This window comes from Ambystoma mexicanum, chromosome 2q (genome assembly GCF_040938575.1).
Source record: "Ambystoma mexicanum isolate Mex_15411 chromosome 2q, UKY_AmexF1_1, whole genome shotgun sequence".
NCBI lineage: Eukaryota > Metazoa > Chordata > Amphibia > Caudata > Ambystomatidae > Ambystoma > Ambystoma mexicanum.
This window is the reverse complement of record NC_090924.1, coordinates 1,131,132,644-1,131,153,335: the sequence shown is the minus strand read 5'-3', so window position 1 is coordinate 1,131,153,335 and position 20,692 is coordinate 1,131,132,644. Positions and strand designations below refer to the sequence as shown.

Genomic DNA, 20,692 nt, shown 5'->3' with positions numbered 1-20,692 from the left:
TCCTCTTGGAACATGGGTCTTGTACAGCCCTGAACCACAAGCAAACGCACGCCCCACACTTTGCCACCAAGCCTCGGATCTGGCGCAGGGGTCTGGGAAAGGGTTAATTAGCTGCGAGGGAGGGCTTGCAGTGGAGAATCGCGGTTTGACAGGCAGGGGCCGGCCGGACAGCTGTGTTTGCTGGGATATTTTTAAACGCATTAACGCAGGCTCCAATCGCTCGGCCGGGCTTGACCTATTTTTGGCTCCGGCCAGCATTGTTCTATTCCTGGTGCCTGTGGGCCACGCTGTTGTTGATTCATATGCAAATGAGTTATCACTGGCTTAAGCCAACTTTACAGAGAGAGAGAGAGAGAGAGTCTTGGAGGCAGACAGAGCGTGAGAGAGAGAAAGACAGGCACAGACTAAACACTCGCCAGCGCTGGAGACATGTCAAAGCCCCAGGGGGGGTCCCCTTGACACTCTGAGCACAGCGCGCCGTTGTTTTCATTTATTACGTCGTGCTATTTGTGGTGGCTCTGGTTTTTGCACGCCTGGACCCGCGGCATCTGCGCGCTGCTCTCGCGGGGGTGCTGCGCGCTCGCTCGCAGGAGAGTCGGCGTTTCCGGGTGGCACTCCCTGAGGCGCCGTGAGCTCGCGCTGGCTCCCTCGCGGCCGCTGACCCGAGGGGAGTGCGCACGCTGCACCCCAGTGCAGCACACAGTGCTCAGACTCTGACGCGCGCGCGAGGAGAGCATTTGCCGGAGTGTCTCCGCGTCCCCACCCCCCTGGAGGAGGGAGGGTGGCCCCGACGCCCCTGTGCAGTGATGAATCCTTCGCGCAGCTGAGCCGCAGGCTGACTGGAATATGCTGCAGACGATTTATGAGAGCGAATCGTGTTTTTCCTCAGATGGGCTTTCGGCGCGCGAGCAGCTCTTGGCGCAGCAGAGGATGCACAGCGCGATCAGCCCAGGTAAGGCGGCGGCGCAGCAGCAGCAGCGCGCGCGCGCGTGCACCTGCGCGTGTCAGGGCTTTGCCGCTGGTCAGTGGTCAGGTCATTATTGCCTGTCGTTCATCTGAGGTTGTCTTGCTGCGTTTCTCCCATTGATGGTTTATGCTGCACGCAGTTTGCATGGATGAGTTTAGAATTCCCCCGATGCACAGACACCCGCCACCCACACACCGTGTTGCTGATAGTATCTCAGTTGTGGGGATTGCCATGCGCCCCAGGGGGAGTAGCGCCTCCACACAGAAGGCTGTGTCAGGACGCCGGTGTGCATGCGTGGTTGTTGCAGCCTGCGTGTACCTGGCTGGGTTATCACGACCGGCTCTGTTTTTACACCCACCTTTGCAATTCTGTATTGAAAAGAATGTCCATCATCATGGCAGCACCTGCTCGCGCCCCTTCGTTTCCACACAGCTGTGTTACTGGCTGATTGCATTGATTTTTGGAGTTTGTTGTTGTTTAGGAATGGGGGAGTTTATGGTGGGCCTTTCCCACTTGTCTTGTCGTTTCAAGCAGTGCGATGCACCGTGCAGCTGTCAAGGTGTGAGCTGTGCCAATTGGTGTTGGTCACATTGAAATAACCGGGTCTTAGTGAAAGCCCAATAACTCCACTATTCCTCGCGGGGGAAAAAAGGGATGATTTTCATCCCTCGGACTCGCGCGCAAGTTCTGCAATTGTACAGATGAGTGGGTGGAGCCTTTCAGTGCAGGTCCCCTCGCGCCTGTGGATGTGGCTGGGCGGTGCGCATTGAACAGGTGTCCAACATGCGGCCTTGGTTTGGGAGCAGTGCCGGGGTGGGTATGGTCTGGTGAACACGCCTGCACCTGCCCCCTGTGTTCCGTGCCCGCGAGCCCCTGCCACCCGTTGATGACTTTTCAAAAGATGGCGGAAGTTAGGGATGCTTTCAGGATGTCCATTCCGGACGCTGCTCTGCTGCTCGCGGAGCCCGGAGACCCTGGCATTGCAGCCACGCTCCATCTGCTGGAAGGCATTTCAAGCCGTGCCAACCCAAAGACTGGAGGAGGGCGTGGCAGCGGCTGCACGGGCCTGCACCCCCTGGAGCACATCCACGAGGCAAAGTTCACACAGCTTGTTCTTTGCATGAAGTGCACATCGGCCGAGATTACACAAGGCGGGCTCGGTTGCAGTTCTGCATAACCAGCAGCCCCCGATAGGTTACTCAATGTTGTGTTCTTTCATCCTGTTTGCCACCTGGCCTTTCCACGCAACCGCACCTCATCATCAGGCATTTGTGACTACCTACCCGGGACACACAACACTTTTAGAAAACGCAGCACGGTGGCACACATTCCGCGCAATGCACGCGCTTAGAAGCGCACACACGAGCGCGTGTATGTTGGCACCTGAGAGGCAGGCGCGCTACTCGCGCAAGTTGCAATTAAACTATTAAAGGGACCTTTGGTGGCTGCTGTAGATTCATATTTTTGGACAGCATTCGGCGTGTTATTTGAACTGGAAGGAACCGCGGTTCAGCGCTGGGATATTTTTACCCGGCAGTTCTAGAAATAACAATGATGACAAATTACACAGGCAGGGCTGCCGCCGAGCTTCAAACGCAGACACGCGGCCTATAAACGGCCTCTGTGTGAAACGCGTCAGCAGGGCTCGCAGGAAGGGGACTGGGCGCTGCACATTGGCAATGGGGTAAGGGGGGGTGGGGGGGTGCTGTGTTGGTGTTGCTTGGTGTGACCAAATGGGTAGATGTTCTCTTGCAGCAAAGTGTGACATATTGCATCTAGGCCCCTAGCCTATATTCTATATAGGAAGGGCACTGGATTTCTGCTGTATTGGGGTCTTGTAACCTTGACAGAGTGGGAGCTTCACGTGCCTTGGGGCGATAGTGCGCGTTATAAGTGCGAATAACACAACATAACTGCCAGCTGTTATTTTCCAAACAAGCTTTTGTAAACCTGTGTGTTTCTGTTTCTTTGTTACACACGTGTGGGCATTATACATTAAGCATACTGCTATATCATCTCAGTGGGTTAAACACCTGCTGATGTTTGTCTAAAATGAAACTCACCTGTTTACAACCGTTTCAGTTAATGCACTGTTTCAGTCTTCAGAGGTTGAGAAAAGTGGTGTTCTTTGGGGTGGGGATAACAGCCACACACTGTGCTTTGATGCTGAGAGCTTGTAGCAGTCATCCCAGTAAACGTTGTACTATGAAACACCCCCCCGCCCCCAAACACACAGGTGCACAACTTTCAGAGAGCCAGGTTCAAATTGCAGGTTCTAAACATGGCAGCCAACTCATTATTTCCTGCTGTGGATGTTGTTAAAATGAGTGCCGTTGCGTTGGGTGTTAATAATACATGTCAATAATAAAAGTGATTGCACACTATATAAATGATAACACGTAGAATATGGTGCGAATGCGCTGCCTTGCAGCTGCATCTTAGTGCGTTCAGACACTACAGCATTCTTCAATGGAAGCAAATGGTACCGTTCAGACAGGTGAACATCAATGCACCAAATACACAAAAAACTCAGACGATGGCCCCCTTCCCCAAACGTTTCTTATCTCCTCTACTTTACATGATAACATCGCTTTTGACATCCGGCATGCCAACTGCATCCACATTGGGCATTCTGCCACAGGCATGGTGGTGATATAAGCTATCACCGCGTGATTTTCAGTGTTCGCCTCTCATGCTCTATCGTCCAAGCCACCATACATCCTTTCATATAGTCAGCAGGTGAGGGCCTCCAGGCTCACCTCCTCTGTCGGTTTCCTTGCCTGCGGTGACGCAACAGAGCCGCTTTTGTCTCCATTATTGTCTTGGCTTTGAAGCATGACTATTCTCTTGTATGTGTCCTAGGGCATACACAGATACACAGATCCTCAACCGGCCTTAACCCCCTCATTCATGCTCCATACATTTACTCTGAAGTTCTTTCCAATGTTACTGCTGCCACCTATCCTGGCACATCTTATGTCATCATTCTTCAGTAGTCCAGGTGGTTTGTGGTGCACCAGCGGGCACAGAAGATCTACCTTGTTTTGGAAAGTCTGCGAGTGGAGTTAGAAGTGTGTGCTGCTTCACCTGGGACTCACTTGATGGGTGGCCAGTGTTTGTGTGTTTAAAATCACAGAGCGTTGTCTGGTTTCCTGTCAGGTTCCGGGATATATTCTCCATCACTATGGGCCATTGGCATGCTCTTTGAGATTGACTGGCCTTACCAAAAAGTAGACATTCTCACTTGAGACCATTTAATCGCAAACAATTCTCTTTAATCCTTTGTTGGCATGTGCTAGACAGTTCAACATTTCTTGGTGGGTTTGGATGAAACAACATTTATTAATTTGTTTATTTGTGCTAGCTCTCTGGAGTGCTAGCATGCTCCCTCAAATGCATGTTAGAGCACTGAAGCATTCTTTCCATTCACATACATCCGAATAAAAGCAAATTGTTTTGTTCACAAGTGTCGGAAAATTGATGCATATGTATATTGAATAGAAGCAGGGAGAGTGGTTAAGGCTTTCATACTGCACAGGCTAGTATTAACAAGAACATCCCTGACTTTATTTTCTTATATAATGATTGTACAGGTGCGTTGCTAGGTCTGGAAAAGATCTGGGGCTACGCTAATGCCGGAACTCGGGGCTAGCTAGCCTTTTGGTTGTAGCTCCCGAGCTTCTATCCAGGGCTACAACCAAAAGTCCCACCAGAAACGTCTCTGCGTTTGTAGGTTGGAAATAATCCACGGCAGGTATGTGCATGAAATCACAATTGTTTACATTATCGGCTGGAGTTCGAGATCGTGATCTATTGTGTCACGGTTTCCTACGAAGATGAAGACATTGGCCCCACTGGTTGATCATCATCAAAGGACCTCAGTAGATCCTCTATTAACATTTATAGAGGTCCCATTTCCCTTAGAGCCTCCAAATTACTCTTGTAGTCTTGTTGTACATAGGGAAAGGGTCGCCAACCTTTGGATCTCAAGGTGTTTTGGACTACAGCTCCCAGCAGTCCAAGTCAGCATAGCCACTATTAAAGCACCATGAGAGTTACAATCTAAAATATCCTTAGTTCAGGGGCCTCTACACTGGCGTGGTACTGTACGCTACCAACAAAGGCAGCCATTATCCACGTAATGGTGATTATATGATCTGTAATAAAGCCAGCTGGTCATTGTTTTGCCCAAATGATGTCGTGAGATTTTGGCACAGTTTGATATTGGCTTCGTCCATCAGTGCAGTAAGCATTGTGATTTCAGTGGAATACGTGGCTAGGTTCCAAGGTCTTTTAACAGTGGACCACTGCCAATGTTGTATTGAAATGTTCTAATTCTAATGAAGAGGAATGTGTGTAATGTATTAATTGATTGTTAAGATGATACAACAGATTTCTTCAATCTCTCTGGTTCATGTGTTTCTTTATGTATTTAGAACAGTTCTGTGATCTGGCTCATTGCCTCACATATTCAGTTTTTAAAGATGACTTTCTCGCATCATTACACTTCTTTATGGTATCATAGAATGGGGATTTCTCAGATATGTCTGTGTTGCTCTTACACGTCTGGCCTTGCAAAAGGATGCCCCGTAGCACAATGGCTCATTGAGCATTCACTGAGTTGCCACTTCACTGCAGGCTGCTATGCACTTGTGGGTGTTTATTTTTGCTACCTGGAACAGCCAGTGGCAAAAGAGGATGGTGTTTACAGTGCTACTGTGTCACACTGTCAGATTGTAGTCATCGGGTGACACCTGTAGGTGCTGCAAGCGGCGGCCGGTGAAGCCACCGGATACAAATTTGATGTGGAAGGTAGAGCCTTTGGGTACCAACCTATTACCCCAGAAAAATGCAATCATGAAAACTGCAAGTGACTTCGCCTTGCCCCTCATCCTGGAAGTTGCAATTTTAATCATCTACTCGGTCAGGACAGTTGCAGTACCACAGAAAGAAGAGTCCCACCCTTCAGAGCAAAATAGCTCTTTAACAAAAGTCCCCTTCACCTCTCCAAGGAGGCAATCCCCAAGCGAACGTGCACTCCAGTATAGTTTGGAACCCCCTTCTCAAACGATTGTCCAACCTCAGCTGAATTCGTTTTCCTACTTACATTTTACTTAAGTTTTCTATGTCTAACAGACAGCACACCCCCAGGCCTCCTTTATACCTGATTATCTCTGTCTTTGTGTACTTGGACTTCCTGGCGAGATTATGCTCTTGGATCTCACTCTCATGATTAAGGTAAATGTCTGTGTACCTTGTCTCCCTAAGATTCCCAAATGCTGTTTCTTCTTGCTTTATTTATAATTGTATTTTCCTGTTATTGTTCCACACAACCCAAACTTGAGGTGTTTATGTGTTGGACACTGTTTAGGCACCAACAGTGAAGCTGCGATTACCTGTGGAGATCACAGGGACTCATTTTGTCCGGAGTATTTGGAAAGCCTGTTGCAGGGTGTGATGGGTCCCAAACAAGCCTCACACTGCTTGTCATTACGGTCTATGGGACATAGGGACGTGTGTGGTGTCTTCTTTTAGAGATAAAAAGCAGGGTTACTCCTATGGAATCTTTCTCCTAATTATATTTTGTGCTTTTTTTCAGTGCGATATACTGCATTTTGTAAACTGGACACTTATCTTTAATGTTGCGCTGGAGGTGTACTGGGAATGTCAAACTGACAATTTACTGAGAACATCAGACTAGGATCCCACTAGTAATTTTAAGCTCTAGTAAGCTATATTATCTTGCATTTGTATAGCACTTCCTGCAATGGGTTATGGCGTAGAAAGGGTTTGGCTGTCAGAGAGGCAAAGGATGAGTGTGGAACATGCAGAAGTGGTAGGAAGGAGAAAAGTTGGGTAGATAGTTGGGATGAGGGTGGAGGGTAGACAAGATGCTCATGGAGGCATGAGAAGGAAAAGGTGGAGGAGCTATGTGCACAATTGGACCGAATTTATTGTGGGACTCAACTGTATTCTAAGGGGTGCAGCACCAAAAGGAGAAATAGCTGGAGAGAGGTGTTCACCGCGCTGGGGAATATGTCTGGAGTGTACTCATCTCATGGTGAGCCTGGGCATGTTGAAGCCATGCCCAAGAAAACACAGATGACATCTACTTCCTTCCCTCCATAGGGCCCCAAAAAACAGGGGTTGCATGTCAGAAATACGAATTTGCCAAGTTTGAAAAAGCTCTCAGAAAAGCGAGCAAAACCTCCTCTATGTGTTTCCTCTTTTATGTCATTCATACCGAAAGGCTTTATTTGACTAAAATCCTAGGCTTGTGCTTCTGTGCAAAGTGTTTAAGGACTTTGAGCCTGCCACAGTTTACCTATGTTGGAAGGACACGCTTACTGAAACGGTCTCCCTTTTATTTTATGGGGGATGTCAAAATGGGAGCTTATTGGGAATGCAGACTTACTGAGAATGTCAAACTGCGTGCCTACTGAGGGCGGCAAGCTTAATGGTGATATCACACTGGAAGATTACTGGGAGCAGCAATTTGGAATTTTACCAGGAATGTCAAACTGTGGGTTTACTCCATGGCATAACATATCATGATATATATCGTGACAGGACCTTTAATGATGTTACATGACACATATGGTATGACATGGTTTATCATGGTATATATCATGGCATATCTTTCTAGGTCATGGCATGCCATGTAATGATGCAAAATATCATTACGCACAATGGCATGACTGATATCATGACATATATGACATGCTATGTAATATCATGATGTGCCATAACGTACCATGCGCTGACAGGGAATATCAAGGTATGACATATCCTGTCAACAGAAGATAAAGCCACCGGGGAGAGGGCAGTTTACGTTTTGGAATTGATGCTTAATTGACTGTCACGATGTGGGGCATAACAGAGACTGAAGTTATGTGCAAAACGGGCATAATTCGGTTTAAATATGGGCATAATGCAAAGTAGCAATGATGTGTGCGTACACTGGAAATCTGCCATCTGTGCCAACTGGGTTTAACTGAATCTTGAAGTGGCCCGCTAGGTGGGCATATGCTATTTTCGTAACTGGGCATAATATAATAATAGTCCATGCTGCTTTGCTGAAACAGGCAGTGATGTGATAAGAAGCTATAATGTAAATTGGTATGGATGCACTAGCTAGCTTCCAAATCCATGTGCATAAATACAAGTCCGAGAATCATATTCATAAATATATATTTGGCAAATTGTGGTGGCACAGCCACTTTGCATAGTTGCTTAATCCTATCTTCTCATTACTAAAAATCTGCCTATATCTTTTGAGGTTTTGATTCCAAAAAGTCCTCTTGTCAAAGTATTAAAAAAAATCAAAACAACTATTTATCTTTATCTATTTTTCTCTGTCTACCGATTTGTATGCCTGTGAATCTGCTAGCCACTAACCTGTGTCGCATATATCATATCTCGTTTAGCGTTTCCCCACTACATTGCTGTGCAATAGCAGTCACAAGTTTGTAATGCTTCCTCGAGAAAGTCGTCCTGGCTTTAATTTAATAGCTGTTTATAGTCCTCTAATTTAAGGAACACATTTTACTAGGTTCAGTTGGGATTTTTGCTTCCAATACTGAGTACATGATTTGGGGGGCGCAGCAGGTGCTGCTGGGCAGGCTCAGGGAATCAGCCTCATTTATTCTTCCTCTATACAGCTGGAGTGTTCTTAAAATAGCTCCACTCCTGACCTTTTCCTACTTTTTCGTTCAGAAACTCATCTTCCTAACGCTTGCCACCCTTTTCAGGTTTGATTTGGTATTTCAGAGATAAAGATGCTTTATTCCAGCCTCAGAACGTGCAGTAGCCGTAACGGCGGAGCTGTGAATTGGGCAAACCTGGAAGCCGTGCCCATCGCCAGAAGACAGTCACAGTGGCTTCCATGAGATAATAGTGACCCAGTGCTGTGTTTGCTAATGGCTATAGTTTCCTGAGCCTAGTGATGTCCTCTTTTAATCTCTCTGCGGAGAATAATGACTCCTTGCTGGATAGTAAATCAAGCATGGCTGCCTAGTATCTTCTTTGATTGACATCTCATGTCCCTGTATGCCTTCAGAGAAGCACACATCCCTTAAGAGGCTTTAGAAAGGCCTTACCTTAGGACGGCTGGTGTTTGTCTCACTCATTTACTTGTTTCCTCCAATGATTATGTCCTGACATGACCCCTATGCAATCACCCTTTCCACCCTCTACTCACCAGTGGCGTCTTCAGCAGGCTCCCTCTACATGACCTAACAAAGGGGTCGGCAGGAGTTACTACTGCCTTCAACTACTGGCTGACCTATTCTCTCTCTCTGATTGCCTCCCTCCCGTTGGGCCATGGTAACCCCTTTCTGTCTCTAGTGATGGCAAATGGCTATCGGAGGTTGCCTAGGAATGACATCACCCCTCGGCACTTCTGCATCTCTTGAAAGATGCACATTCAGAAAGAAGCAAATATGTGGCTGCTCAAAACCCACAACACCCATAGCTGCCTTTTACTGCCAAGCAGTGCCCAGCAGCCAGACGATTGCCTCCCTGCATAAAACCTGTAGAATTATATTGTTTTAGTCCTTTAGAGCAAACACAACATTCCCATTTGTTAAACACAAGCATTTTAACGCTTTGGGGATCTCCTTCTTTTGGCTCACCAGTGTCACCAGAAACACCTGTGTATGAGCGTGATATAAATAAAATATCATATCATATCAGAAAGGATTCATTGATCTTTTGAACATGTGAGCAGGGAAGCTGAGCAATAGGAGCTGGAAGATCAGAGATGAAAAATACCAATGAACCTAATGTGCCCGGTCGTTATTGCACAGCACCACAATTGCATCGGGGGAAAGAACCGCGACACAGGGAGAGGCATCCTTGTTTGTATTGGTGGGGTGAGCGTGAGGTGAGGTCGACAAGCATGGGCGTAATTTTAGGGGGGACAGGGGTGTTTCTCCCCCCCAACTTTCATGGCACACCATCTTGTCCCCATTCATTTGGCTGGGGCACCTTTTCTTCAGATGTCATGTCCCCCTCCCAACATTTTCAGCAAAGTTACTCCACTGGTGACAAGTGTTTTAGGAGATGCAGAAGTGGAGGAAGCAGACCGGCGGCAGACGACGGGGTACTTTGTTGTGATGGGTTTGGGGGAGGTTTAGAAGGCGGGTCAGGGAGTGGTAGAACACCCCCTTTGTGAGTGCCAGGGTCAGGAGGCTGGAGGTAAAGTGTGGACCCTCCGCCCCTTCAAATAGGCGGGTCGGGATGGGACTGCACGAGGGAAGGAGCTTCGCTGAGTTTACTGCATGGGAAAGCCCTTCGCTGTAAACACAAGCAAAGTGAAGACATGGAACAGAATCGAAACCATAGTGGGTTTTTAAAATGGATTTTTGATATTTTTTCAGAAGTAGCACCGTTATCAGGTCAAACAAACAAGTTCATTTCATCGATTATATTAAAGGCAAGATCACCAATTTTAACTTTTTAAAGAGAATTTCACCATTTGGTTGCATTAGAACAAACAATGCTCGATTAATTAGAAACTTGCCAGGAAGTTGGGATTGGGACAAGAATGACAAGTGTCAGTAAAGAGTCAGGACGATTGGAATGGCAATGGGCCAGGAGAAGCAGACACGTCTGGGCTGACAAGGTGCTGGCAAGCCAGGGACACAGAAGGGCACCTAATGGCCCGAAAACGAAGTGGGCGGGGCAAAACTGCTGATGGGCTTGAAGGCCAAGAGTGGACGTTGGGTAAGCTTACCAGATGGGATTGGAAGGGAGATGGCACAGTATGTCGTGGGAAGGCTTGGTGTGTACTGGACTACTAATCGACCAGCTGGCCTGGCAGATTGTTTGGGTTCTTAATTAGCCGGGTTGAAAGGATTCCTGAAGGGGTATCACGTGCTTGCAAAGGAAAAAAGGGGAGGGGCGAGTAGCAGAACACTGACATGATGCCTTATGAGAATGAACTTTGATTCTCTAAAAGCTACTCTTTTCCGCCCTATTTGCATATATTTTGACATGCGCATGAAATTACTTCCAGATCGCAAAAAGGGAGTCGTCTAAGGGGTGCGTGGTGGAGGGACAATATGGGGGTGATGAGACTGTTTGTGAACACCACCAAATCCTAACTCACATGAAAATACATTTACCACACTTATTAGCACTTTTGACTTTCACCTGTGCAATCTAGCTCCAAGTGGTGCAGTATGTATGGGAACCTGCACCAACTGCTGCCAGTTTAGCAAGTTGTATGTAGATGATAGCAACAGCCATGGAAACATTAGTGTACACACTATGTAAACATAAGCCCACAATGTCATTGATAAGTGTGTTTTCTTTGAGTTCATGGCCAATTGCATGTGTTCTTTTTGACAGCCGCATGGTTCTTTGTGAATAGCCTGTCTAGTAGTAACATTTGTCAAGCTTGGTTCCATCCCAAAAGTGGCATTCCAGCCCAATTTGCTGGATAACATCCCCTGCGCATGAGACCATAGCTAACCCCAGACTTGTTTCAAGCTCATTGTCCATCTTCTTTGAGTTCTATCTTGGGACTCTAAGAGGATTCAATTCAACACTACGGCTAAGTCAATGCCTAGTCTGGGATACTGAATGGAAACCCTTATTAATATATCTTTATGTCCAGTTCATGCGTTCTGGATGACTACCCCTATATAACACCCCTCTCTTTGAATAACCCTGACCCCACTGAGCCAAGAAGTAGTTCTGTTTTGCAAGTTAAAAGGTTTATTTGATAATTTAAACAATAGATATATATATATCGCACTTTATAATAATTTAATAATTGAATATCACACTGAATCTGAGCAGTAATCAATAATGGATAGTCTGGCACTAGCACACTTCTTTATAATCAATGATGAGTGGTTATAGGATGGATAAGATAGCAACAATACTTTATGGTTTCAAATGGATGCAAGGTGGAATGAAAATGCAATACAGAAAATACTCAATATGCGTTCAACAAAACAATGTAATCACTTTTCTCTGGCAATCCCCTCCCCCCTTTATGCAATGTAAGGAAATGGAAGGAAAGCACACAGTTCTCAGAAATGCAATCAACTGTAATTCAGTTCACCCCAGCAACTTAGACTACAGAAGTTTACAACCAGGCCCAAAATGCTTTTATATGTGCTGGCAATGAAGTGAAAAATATGCTAAAATGCTTTTAATTCCCTCTAGAGGTTCAGGGTGAGTGGTATCAAGTTAATATTAGTCCAGGCTCACTTTAGCAAGGATCTAGGAGTAACTAGCAGGTTAAACGAATTTTTGGCAACTGAAAGCAAGAAAACTGCTGTTTTCACACGTTGAGAAATTTGCAAATCGTGGCAAATTCGCGAGTGCGTTTTTCGCGATTACGGCAAAAGTATCGGGGGTAGGAATGCGGTTCTAGGTTCGTAGAAAAGCCACGATTCCCAGCTTTCAGAGGAAAGTTACTGCAAGTCTCTAGGACAAACGGTCACGGAGATATGAACGATTAAATAAAGGTAGTTTTTCGGATTTGGAATGTTAAAATTCAAAGTGACAAGTGCAGCTTGCAACTAGAAAATGACAGGTGACAGCTTTACAAATGACAGGTGTCAGCTTTACTCCAGTTAAAATAGCTTGCATTAGATTATTTTAACTAAGAGATTGGTTCTGCACAGTCTTGCTAGGTACTCACACTATATTCTTGAATTAGAATGGGCCTCGCCACGGATCTGGTCAGGTTTTAGACTGGACTCTGGTCTGGTCTCTGCACTTCACAGTGATCTGGGTCAGCTCTCTCTCTCTCTGGATTCTGGAGATTGATGGATTTGAAGTCTGGATCTTTCTGCACAGCTTTCTCTAGAGATTGAGGGAGGTAAAGTATGGATTTTCCCGGCAGAGCGTCCCGCAGCAAATGGATTTGAAGGTCCCTATCTGTCCTGTCTGTCTGCTTTTATGTGTTTTGAAAATGGGTGTGTGTGCAGTATCACTAAGCTCTACCCCTCTCCACTTGTCATTGGCCACTTCATCCGCTTCCCCTTGATTGGGGGAATGAAATGAAGTGTCATCATGATGAGGTCTGTTTATGGTACAGAGAACCCACCCCTGTCAACTTTACACACAATCTATATTTGCTCAAAAAACATATTTACACAGGTACACATTTGTTTAAAATTACATGCACCCATCACATATCACAGGAGGTATACCCTGTCCAAATCTGCTCTTCCTGGGAGCTTGCATTCAGAAATGGCGACATTTGCACTTTTTAACTGATTTCGTAATATCGGACATTACCCCAAATTTACACACATGTGCGCAAGGCATGCAGGCATTAATTGATGAAGTATCAGACTTTTCACATGCATACATTTTAAGTAATACCCTCTTAACTGCTAGTTTGCCCCCAGATCATGCCACCGGTTCTAAAAACCTCTTAAAATGTGGGCAGAAAAATCACAAGAATTATGGTATCATTTAAATAATTTTCACAAGTCCGCTCTATGAGTTATTCATCTTTTTCTAAAACCATATTCTGGCTACAGGGGTGTGGTTTCCCCCCAGCACAAGGTTGAATTTCTGGTTTTTCCAGTTCTGCCAAGCCAGCTTGCTCTCACAGGCAGTGCTCCTCCCCTTTACTTCCAGGAGGAAGCCACTTTTTACAGCCCCCATAATAAAACATTTGCCTGAGTCAGGACAGGGCTTTGTTCAATTTCCTGCAGAGCCCAGGTAATTCAGTCAGGGAAGTGTCATATCCCTTTTGGTGGGAGCAGCAAAAAGGCAGATAGGCCTGGGAACACAGCTGTTGTGCAAGTCTCAACTCCTGTCGGGGGTAGCTGGTGGGCAGAATTCAGTTCCTTAAGCCAGGCCCCAGCTAATGTCACTTTTGTTCCCCAGTTTTCTGCATTCAAATAAAATGAACCATTTTTAAATATGCAGCTAGAATGCTGATTCTAAGTTTAAAACTATGACATTTAAACAATTGCAACCTATGTGACACTCAAAAGTAGGTCACTCATTTCTTTTAAACATTTAGGTTTTTAGTGTCTTTCAGTCCAAATTTACTTAAACTGCTGAAATCCACAGCTCAGCCAGTCTTGTTATAAACCTTCAAGTCACTTCAGAATATAACTTTAGATTGTATCCACCTCTCAGTAAGTCTTTCTTTGGCCTGCCTTCATTTATTTCATTCATTTATTCAGTTTTACACATATAAAAAAAATCTGGTGCTGTTTTAAAACGCCGGCTTTCTGATAGTGGTGAGTACTGGTACTGCACCCCTTTTTGGGATTTAAGAAAATGAGTTCCCCACAATTCTAGGTTGCTTTTGGCAATCAGCATTGCCATTCCCAATGGTTTCAGACTACTGTGTGGGTAGCCCAATGGTGGTTTTAGGCAGTGCCCTTCTGTGCCCATAACATCGGAAAAATGGGTGGCAGCCTATTCTTCATGCACTTCCCTGTGCATTTTCTGGGAAGCTCTGGCCATCATGATGTTTTCCATGTCAGTACTGCACAGTTTTTGAGGTAGGGCTTGGATGCATGGGTAAAAACATCCCACAAGCCCCCCTCTTGCGATGGCCATTCTATTTCACTAATGGGACTCGCAAGACCTGGGATGTTTCCTCATCTTCTTCCAATAGATGGCACAGTTCAGCATCTTTTCCTCCATCCGGTACTGATCGATCGGTTCTCCTCGCCGGTCCTGATGGGAAGATTGGGCGGTACCCCGGGCCCCTTGCGTCTCTGCTCCCGGTCTCCGGATCGTCCTCCTTGGCCAGCCTGCAGGTTTTCCTTCTCCTAGGACGACAAAGGAAGAGCGGCAATACCTATTCATAGACATTTTTCCCCCACCATTGATATAGTGGGGTGGCATATAAATTTATAGTCAAAACATATGGACATGCACATTTCTTTTTCCCTTCAACAACAAAAACACCCACAGAATTTGATAGGCGATATGTAGGATATTTTAAGTTAGAACTGAATTAATCTGAGACAGTACCCTCTAGGATTCCAGAGGATTCCTCCAGTCGTTGCAGAGTGTGCCTGGGATGGCAACACTTCAACTGGTTAATGTGGACCCACTTGTCTTCCCCCTCTGCCAAACCGCCTTTGGGGATGCGGATCTTGTAGGCCACAGGGGAGATTTTGTCTATAATCTCAAAGGGTCCCTTCCATGTAGGCAAACATTTTCGCTGTTTGGCCTGGTTCCTTTGGAAATTGTATAGATAGACCCGGTCCCCCACCTGATATTCCTTCCTGGAAGTTTTCAGGTCATAGTGGGTCTTCATACTATCAGCTGATCTTTCTAGATTCCGCTGAGCATAAGCAAAAGCATGTTGAAGGTGTTTCCTTAAATTCTCCACATACTCATGAGTTGTGGAGGCATTTATCAGTGTCTGCTCTTGGGTCCTGTAGAGCAAATGCTGAGGAAGCACCATCTTGCGCCCAGTCATCAACTCAAATGGTGACATTTTGGTTGCAGATGAAGGGGTAGATCTGATGGCCATTAGGACCAGAGGTAATCGGATATCCCAACTTGGCCCAGAATCTGCCACAAACTTCTTTAATATGCTCACAATGGTTTGGTTATATCTCTCTACTGCCCCAGAAGAAGCTGGCCTGTAAGCAATATGCAACTTCCTTTTGACCCCCAGTATCTCCCACATCTTTGTCATTACTTCACTGGTGAAGTGGCTACCCCTGTCTGACTCAATCCTTTGAGGTAGACCGAAACGGGAAAAGATGTGGTTAATCATCAGGGCAGCTGCAGTTTCTGCCTTGCAATTTGGGGCTGGGAGACATTCCACCCACTTGGTAAACAAGCATGTCACAGTCAACATGTACTTATTCCCCCTAGCAGAGCGAATCACAGGGCCTACAAAGTCGATTTGTAAATCTGACCATGGCAGTGTCATCCCCCTCTTTTGGAGAGGCGCACGGTGCGTGAGGGATGATGGCTGAAATTGTGCACACACAAGACACCCCTTCAAGTATTGGTCGAGGTCCTGCCCCATGTGTGGCCAGTATGCAACCTCTCTTAAGATTTCCAATGTTGTGTGAAACCCCCTATGACCGGCGGTGGCCGCATCATGGGCGTGACTTAACATCAGGCTTCGGAATGAGGTAGGAACCACCCACTGATCGTGGCCAGCTTTGGATTTCCTTACCAGCAAACCGTCTTGGATTCGGAACATTTTTGGACATTTCATCAACACTCTTAGGTCCTCTTTCCCAGTGTAATCGGTATCCATCAGGGGAAAGTTCTCAGGGTCCTCAAGGTGCTTGTAAAATTTACCAATTATTGGATCCCCCTTCTGAGCGGTAATCAAATCAGCATCAGGGGTCTCCTTGCTCCATTGTGCAATTGAAAGGTCATTGTGAGCATTTGTCTGGGACCTAGTGATAGCAGTGACCTGGATTTCCCCCAACAGGGACTCAATCTCAATTAGATCCCCTTGGATGGCCCCGGTTTTGGCCAACTGATCAGCTAAGTCATTTCCCATTTTGTCTGGTCCCTCTACTTTGGAATGACCCTTGATCTTTTTCCAATAGATGGTCATCTCATTCGAGGTGACCAGATCATCAATGTTTTGGATCAACTTCCCATGTTTCAAGGGTTTGTTGTTAGCACATAACATGCCTCTGGTTTTCCAATTAACCAGGTGCTCCACGAACCCGTTCCGTACATAATCCGAATCTGTGATTATGACCAGTTCGTGGAGTTGATGCTGGACAGCAGTGAGGATGGCTTGATGCACAGCCATCAATTCTGCCACCTGACTACTTCGGGGACCAATTTTGTATCCAGCGGAGGGTTCTGGGGACTCATTCACCCATGCATTCCCTACGCCGGCCACCAGTTCTTTCTCCCCGTCGTTGTCAACATGGTAAGAGCATCCATCCACATATACAGTGGGCATTCCCTCACACTTGTCTTCTTCAAAGACTTTGTGTGGGGAATTAAGGTATGCCTCCATGTTGTCCTTGATTTGTAGACTTTCGTCCTCGAGACAGTTTTCTCTGGCACAATCATGCAAGTCAGCCAGACCTTGCGCGAGGGGACTCTTCTTGTTTTGGCCATATCTGACCTCCACAGGAAAGCCTTGCATTGACAGAATCCAGGAAGTAATTCGGGAATTACTCACATTTCCGGCCCGGATTCTATCACTTTGGAGATATTGCAGAGGCTGGTGTGGAGTCTCCACTATGATGTGTTCCCCCTGGATAAACGGGCGGTAATTCTTCAATGCCCACACCGTTGCCAGGAGTGCCTTCTCACAATCGTTGAATTTTTCCTCCACAGAGGATAAAGTTTTGCTCGCATAGGAGATTACTTTATTGACCCTGTCATGCTTTTGGTATAATACTGCTGTCAAGCACGTATTAGAGAACCCCGTCTCCAGGAAGAACTCCTTGTTTTTGATAGGGTAAGCTAAGCAGGGCGCTTGTGAGAGGCTTCTTTTGAGTTGTTTTACTGCCTCGGCTTGTTCTGGACCCCATTCCCACTTGACCCCCCCCTTCAGGAGATGAATCAGGGGTCTGGTGATCTCTGCGTAGCCCTCAATGAACTTTCTGCTGTAATTAGTCAGTCCAAGGAGGCTCCTTAGTTCCCGCAGAGTTGCGGGGTCTTTCAGTTTCTGAAGTGCTTCCACTTTCTTTTCCTGGGGACAGAGACCCTGAGGAGTAATCTCATGCCCCAAGAAATTAACACGGGTTCTACATCACTGTGCTTTCTGAAAGGAAAGTTTTGCTCCGGCGGCCCTCAACTGTGTCAGAACATAACGGATCTCCGCTATGTGTTCCTCAACAGTTGAGCTTTTGATGAGGACATCGTCTACATAAGCCAGGTTACCCCTCGCACCCAGGTCGGGCATGGCCTTATGTAGGAAAATATTGAACTCATTACCGGAGTTAAGGTATCCGAAGGGAGTCCGGGTCCATGTATACTGCTGGCCCCCAAAGGTAAAAGCCAGTTTGTATTGGTCCTCCCTGCTGACAGGCACGGTCCAGTATCCATTGGTCAGGTCTATTGCAGTGAATACCTGTGACCCCTGGATCTGGGCCAGCCCTTGGTCAATGTAGGGCAGAGGCCATCGGGAAGTATGGACCCGTTTGTTGAGCTCCCTGAGGTCAGCGCAGAGTCTCCACTGGCCGTTTGGCTTCAATATTCCCAGCACCGGATTATTGAAGGTGCTGTGGACTGGACGGATTATTCCCCGGGACTCAAGGTTCTTAATTATTTCAGTAAGGGACTCCATTGATGCGAGAGGCAAGCGATATTGCTTCACAAACACAGGAGTCATGCCAGGGTCCGTGGGGATTGCTGTTGTGTGGATGTCAGTGCGACCACAGTCATATGAGTCTACCGCAAAGAGATCTTGGAAATCCAAGAAAACTTGTTTCAACTTTTGCTTTTGTTCCAGAGTCACACAGGCATCAGCTAGGTTGACTCTCTCTTCCACCATCTGCCTGAAGCCTGGAAAGACTTCTGGTTTGGCTATTTCAGCGGCCTCCTCCAGCTGGGTGGAGAAGTCCCTGGTCAGAGTGCTGATTTGGACTGGAGGCTTCAGGTGGGAAAGGCAGCCCTCATGGACCTGGAAAATCACCTCATCCCTTCTGAAGTCACAAGTCACATCTTCCTTACCATAAGGGCAAGAAGTGTACACCAGGAAGTTCCCCCCATGCCGGGTAAAAATCCTGTCTGGTGTTGTATTGTCATCACTGTCACTGTCAAAGCAGTCCTTGGGGATTGGCCCTAACAGTTCATTACCTAAATCTATGGAAAAATGTCGGTCATCAACCGCCATTCCAATAATGGTGCCTGCGGCTAGAGTAATACTCTTTAAGTCGCTGTTATCCACCTCTATTGGAATGGTGTCATGTTCTATGTTGACTAATGGTGTTGGGTTTACCCCTAACCCTTGCTGTTGGAGAGAAGCATTTAGATGTATGTAAGCATCAGGGTTTTGCAAATATTGTCCTCTTTTAACTTTCACTTCCAGGGAGAATTGTCGGGTCCTTTCTGGGATGGTGACTTCCTCTCTAATCTGAATTTCAACTGCATAAGGTAGCAATTGAGCTGACCTAAATGCTTTTTCTGGATCATCAAAGCCCATGGGATTATCCGCTAATCGGGACCAAGCTTTGAAGTTTATTAGGTCCAAACTAATGGCAAAGCGATTCAGAATGTCACTGCCTAAGTAAAAGGCTGCAGGGACGTCTCGCACGACCCAACAATTGTGGACTATGCTCTTGTTGCCAATGGAGATTTTGAGCATACACCTGCTTGGCAGGAGATGTTTGGAATTAGGTGCTTCCAGGTCCATTCCCCATTTGTCTATCAGTTTGAATGTGGGAGTGGCTGGATCTTTTGGGAGTTGGCGGAACATGGCTCCGCTGATGAAGCTCTTACCGTTGTTCACACACACTCGAGCGAGAACAGAGTCCTTCCCATCATTTAATTGGACAGGGATGAACAACTGCTCTCCCATTTGATGAATATCAACCAGGCTCTGAGCTGATTTCACATCTTTCTGGAATATAGGAGTGGGAGTTTCTGATTGTGGATTAGCATAGAATCTCAGAGTGTTTCCTTCCAGCGTGGAGTACCACTTTAGACTGGAAGGAAGGTTGATTTTCAGAAATAGAGAGGACCCTCCATCACCAGTCTGTTGTCCTACTGCTATTACTGTCACGTCTGGAATTTGGCTATTCTGGAAGTGAAATTCTACTTGGTCAGATTTTTGTTCAACCATGTGGCAGGTGCCGTTTAAACTAACATGGTTGACACTCTGTTTTAATTTTATTGGTCGGCTAGTCTGGGTCCAGAGGACCTTGTTTACACAATCTATTAGGGGTGACAACCTTCTCAGGAGGTCATTCCCTAGTAAACAAGGGGTGCCCTCTGGAGTCACAACTATGACCGGGTGTTTCAGCTTGTGTCGCCCAATTTTAATGTCCAAGTCCGCCGTCCCCTCGACGGGAATTTCCTTCCCGTCAAAGTTCTGGAGTTGTCCAGGAAGTGAGGTGAGAGGAATTTGGTAATTCCCTCCCCTTCCTGCATTCAGTTCATCAAAGGCCCTTCTGGACAGAAGGGTAGCTTGAGATCCCGTGTCCACCAGTGCCAAAATTGTACCCTGTCCCTGTACTTGTACCGGGGCATAATATCTTCCCTCCTTCTCCTCAAGGGGGCACAGATAATGCACATTTTTGGACAACTGGTGGGCTAACTTTCTGGTTTTGGACATTTCAAGAGAAGAAATTTGGGCAGAATTCTGGGGAGAGCCTTGGGAATCTGAAAGAAAAAATTGGCAACTGGAGATCAGAGCCATTGTGGGTTCCCCTGGCTCCGGTTCCGGGCCGCCCCCCCCTTTTTGGAGGCAGTCACCAGGATGGGTTTGAACCAGGGGATTTTCTTGCTGTTGGTTCTGGGATGAGATGGTGGGCGGCGGTAGCTCAGTCTCCACATCTCCCCAGTCTGGATTTGCATCCCTAGGGACCCATTTTTCTTTGGGAGGAGTACCCCCCTCTCTGAAGGAGAAGATCCTTTTCCCAGGATCCTCTGAGGATCCCTCTCCCTCAAATTGGAAGATCTATACCTCCTCCTCAAACTGAGTCTGTTTGGGTCTTTTGTTTCTCCTACCCCCCCTCTGCTCCTTAGGAGGCAGGCTTTGAGGGGCAAGAGATTTTGTTTCCGGTTCCTGGGTTTCCAGGGGCTGTTTACAAGTGAGGAAGGAAGCTTCCTCCAAGGCTTTAC

The 20,692-nt window shown here is 46.6% G+C and overlaps 1 protein-coding gene across 11 annotated transcripts in view; it reads left to right on the top strand.

The window, feature by feature from the left end:
* The first annotated feature begins 330 nt into the window (after nt 1–330).
* The window catches only part of HDAC9 (histone deacetylase 9), a 497,607-nt gene continuing 477,245 nt past the window's right edge, over nt 331–20,692 (top strand). For 3 of the 11 annotated variants that reach the window (XM_069648498.1, XM_069648487.1, XM_069648493.1), the window contains exon 1: nt 334–952. In XM_069648498.1, the coding sequence (XP_069504599.1) occupies nt 847–952 (106 nt within the window). In that variant the 5' untranslated portion in view covers nt 334–846. Of the gene's footprint in view, nt 953–20,692 lie in introns of all 11 variants that reach the window. The other 8 variants (XM_069648490.1, XM_069648497.1, XM_069648496.1 and 5 more) reach the window with 7 other exon arrangements.